Source organism: Austrofundulus limnaeus, unplaced genomic scaffold, assembly GCF_001266775.1.
Source record: "Austrofundulus limnaeus strain Quisiro unplaced genomic scaffold, Austrofundulus_limnaeus-1.0 Scaffold1533, whole genome shotgun sequence".
NCBI classification, from domain to species: domain Eukaryota; kingdom Metazoa; phylum Chordata; class Actinopteri; order Cyprinodontiformes; family Rivulidae; genus Austrofundulus; species Austrofundulus limnaeus.
In genome coordinates this window covers 54,757-56,223 of record NW_013953935.1, presented here as the reverse complement: position 1 = coordinate 56,223, position 1,467 = coordinate 54,757, and the positions used below count along the sequence as shown (strand labels likewise).

The 1,467-nt window shown below is 38.3% G+C and overlaps 1 protein-coding gene across 1 annotated transcript in view; it reads right to left on the bottom strand.

Moving 5' to 3' along the window:
- The window catches only part of unc13d (unc-13 homolog D (C. elegans)), a gene marked incomplete at its 3' end in the record, with an annotated part of 28,163 nt that overhangs the window by 21,694 nt on the left and 5,002 nt on the right, over nucleotides 1-1,467 (bottom strand). The window contains 2 exon segments of the mRNA XM_014032762.1: nucleotides 366-466; nucleotides 552-644. Coding sequence (XP_013888216.1) covers nucleotides 366-466; nucleotides 552-644 — 194 coding nt within the window.

Sequence of the window (1,467 nt, the reverse complement as noted above, 5' to 3'; positions counted from 1 at the left end):
TTGGATGAGAAGTATAAATATATACCATTCTGACACACTATTAGCTTGTACACAACCCATCACAGCTGCACGGTTAATGTGTTGTATTTGTTGCTGCTGCTTATCTTGACAGGTCTCTCTTAAAAAAATAGGTTTTTAATCCCCATGGGACTTCCTGGTTAAATAAAGTTTCAATAAAAAAAATAAAATTCCAATCCAGTTACATCAGCACTAAGTATAGCATGATCCAGTACCAGTCATTCCAGTKTTCCCAGTGTAAACGCTGTGAAAATGTTCACCTGACCAAACATCCTCACATGTTCCAGTAAAACAACAGTCGTTTGGTTTCAGCACAACCATCTGTTAAGGAAAACCACGATGCTTACGCCAGGTCCTGCAGAAAAGGAGACAGGTTGTTCTGCGTAGCATAAAACTCGAGTAGAGTCTGAGCCTCGCCACACAACGCTCCTCTCCATGGAGTCGAGCTCTGAGGAGCAACAAGAAGAGAAGAGTTTTTCTTTGTGTAAAAACAGAAAAACGAAACAGAAACGTGAGAACAGAGAGGTTTTCACCTTCTGCTGTGAGATGTAAGCTTGGACACACTGCTGCAGAATCCCACAGTAGTTAATGTAAGCACTGCGACCCGCACTCAGTGTGCCATCTCTCTGTCAGACACACAACACAGAAGAAGGAGGCCTTGAGTCTTATCAGTGAAACCAGGGTCTTCTCCCTGCAGCTGCTGGTTTTACATAAACCTGAACTCCCATTTTTCATTCTCTGCTGTAAATGGACAAAGGTAAAGCCTATCTTTAATGTGTTTAAAAAACATCTTGTTGAAAATTATTTACTTGCTTTAAAACGTATGAAATGTAAGAATGTAAAGTCTCTGTGGAAGGGATTTGAAATTTTGAAAATATTTGCAGACTTCTGATTGAAGTTATCTACAACTGTGTGAATGTGTAGGATTTTTCTCTTTTCYTTATTTCTATTGTTTGCTCTATTTTATCTTGTGCCTTGAAAATGTTATTTMACCTGTTTATTCTTGTTATTTCCCTAAACGTTTGTACACTTCAATTTATATTACAATTTAAAAAAAGCTAATCAAAAACCCAGAAACTGAGCCGCTGAGTGGTGACGTCACATCCTGTTGCACTCGCACGAATAAAGAAATTCAATATTTGTAAAAAAATAAAATAAAAATCAACTTCCTGGTCCCCCCCTGGGGGTGGTCTTTGGTCGTCCTGTGACAGAGGGTCACATTGACAGAAACACACTGACTCTGTCCCTGTTTAAGATGAGGGCTGTCATTAATCTCAAAATGTAAAACATAAAACTGAACTTAAATCCAGATAATCAACCACAACATTTCCTTCAGCAGGAAACAAATGGTTTAAAACTTAAAGTGCACAAAAACATCCAACAGGTGCACACATGTACAGAGAAATGTTTTCTAAAACTCCAGATACTAATTTATTTACTTCTCAGAGC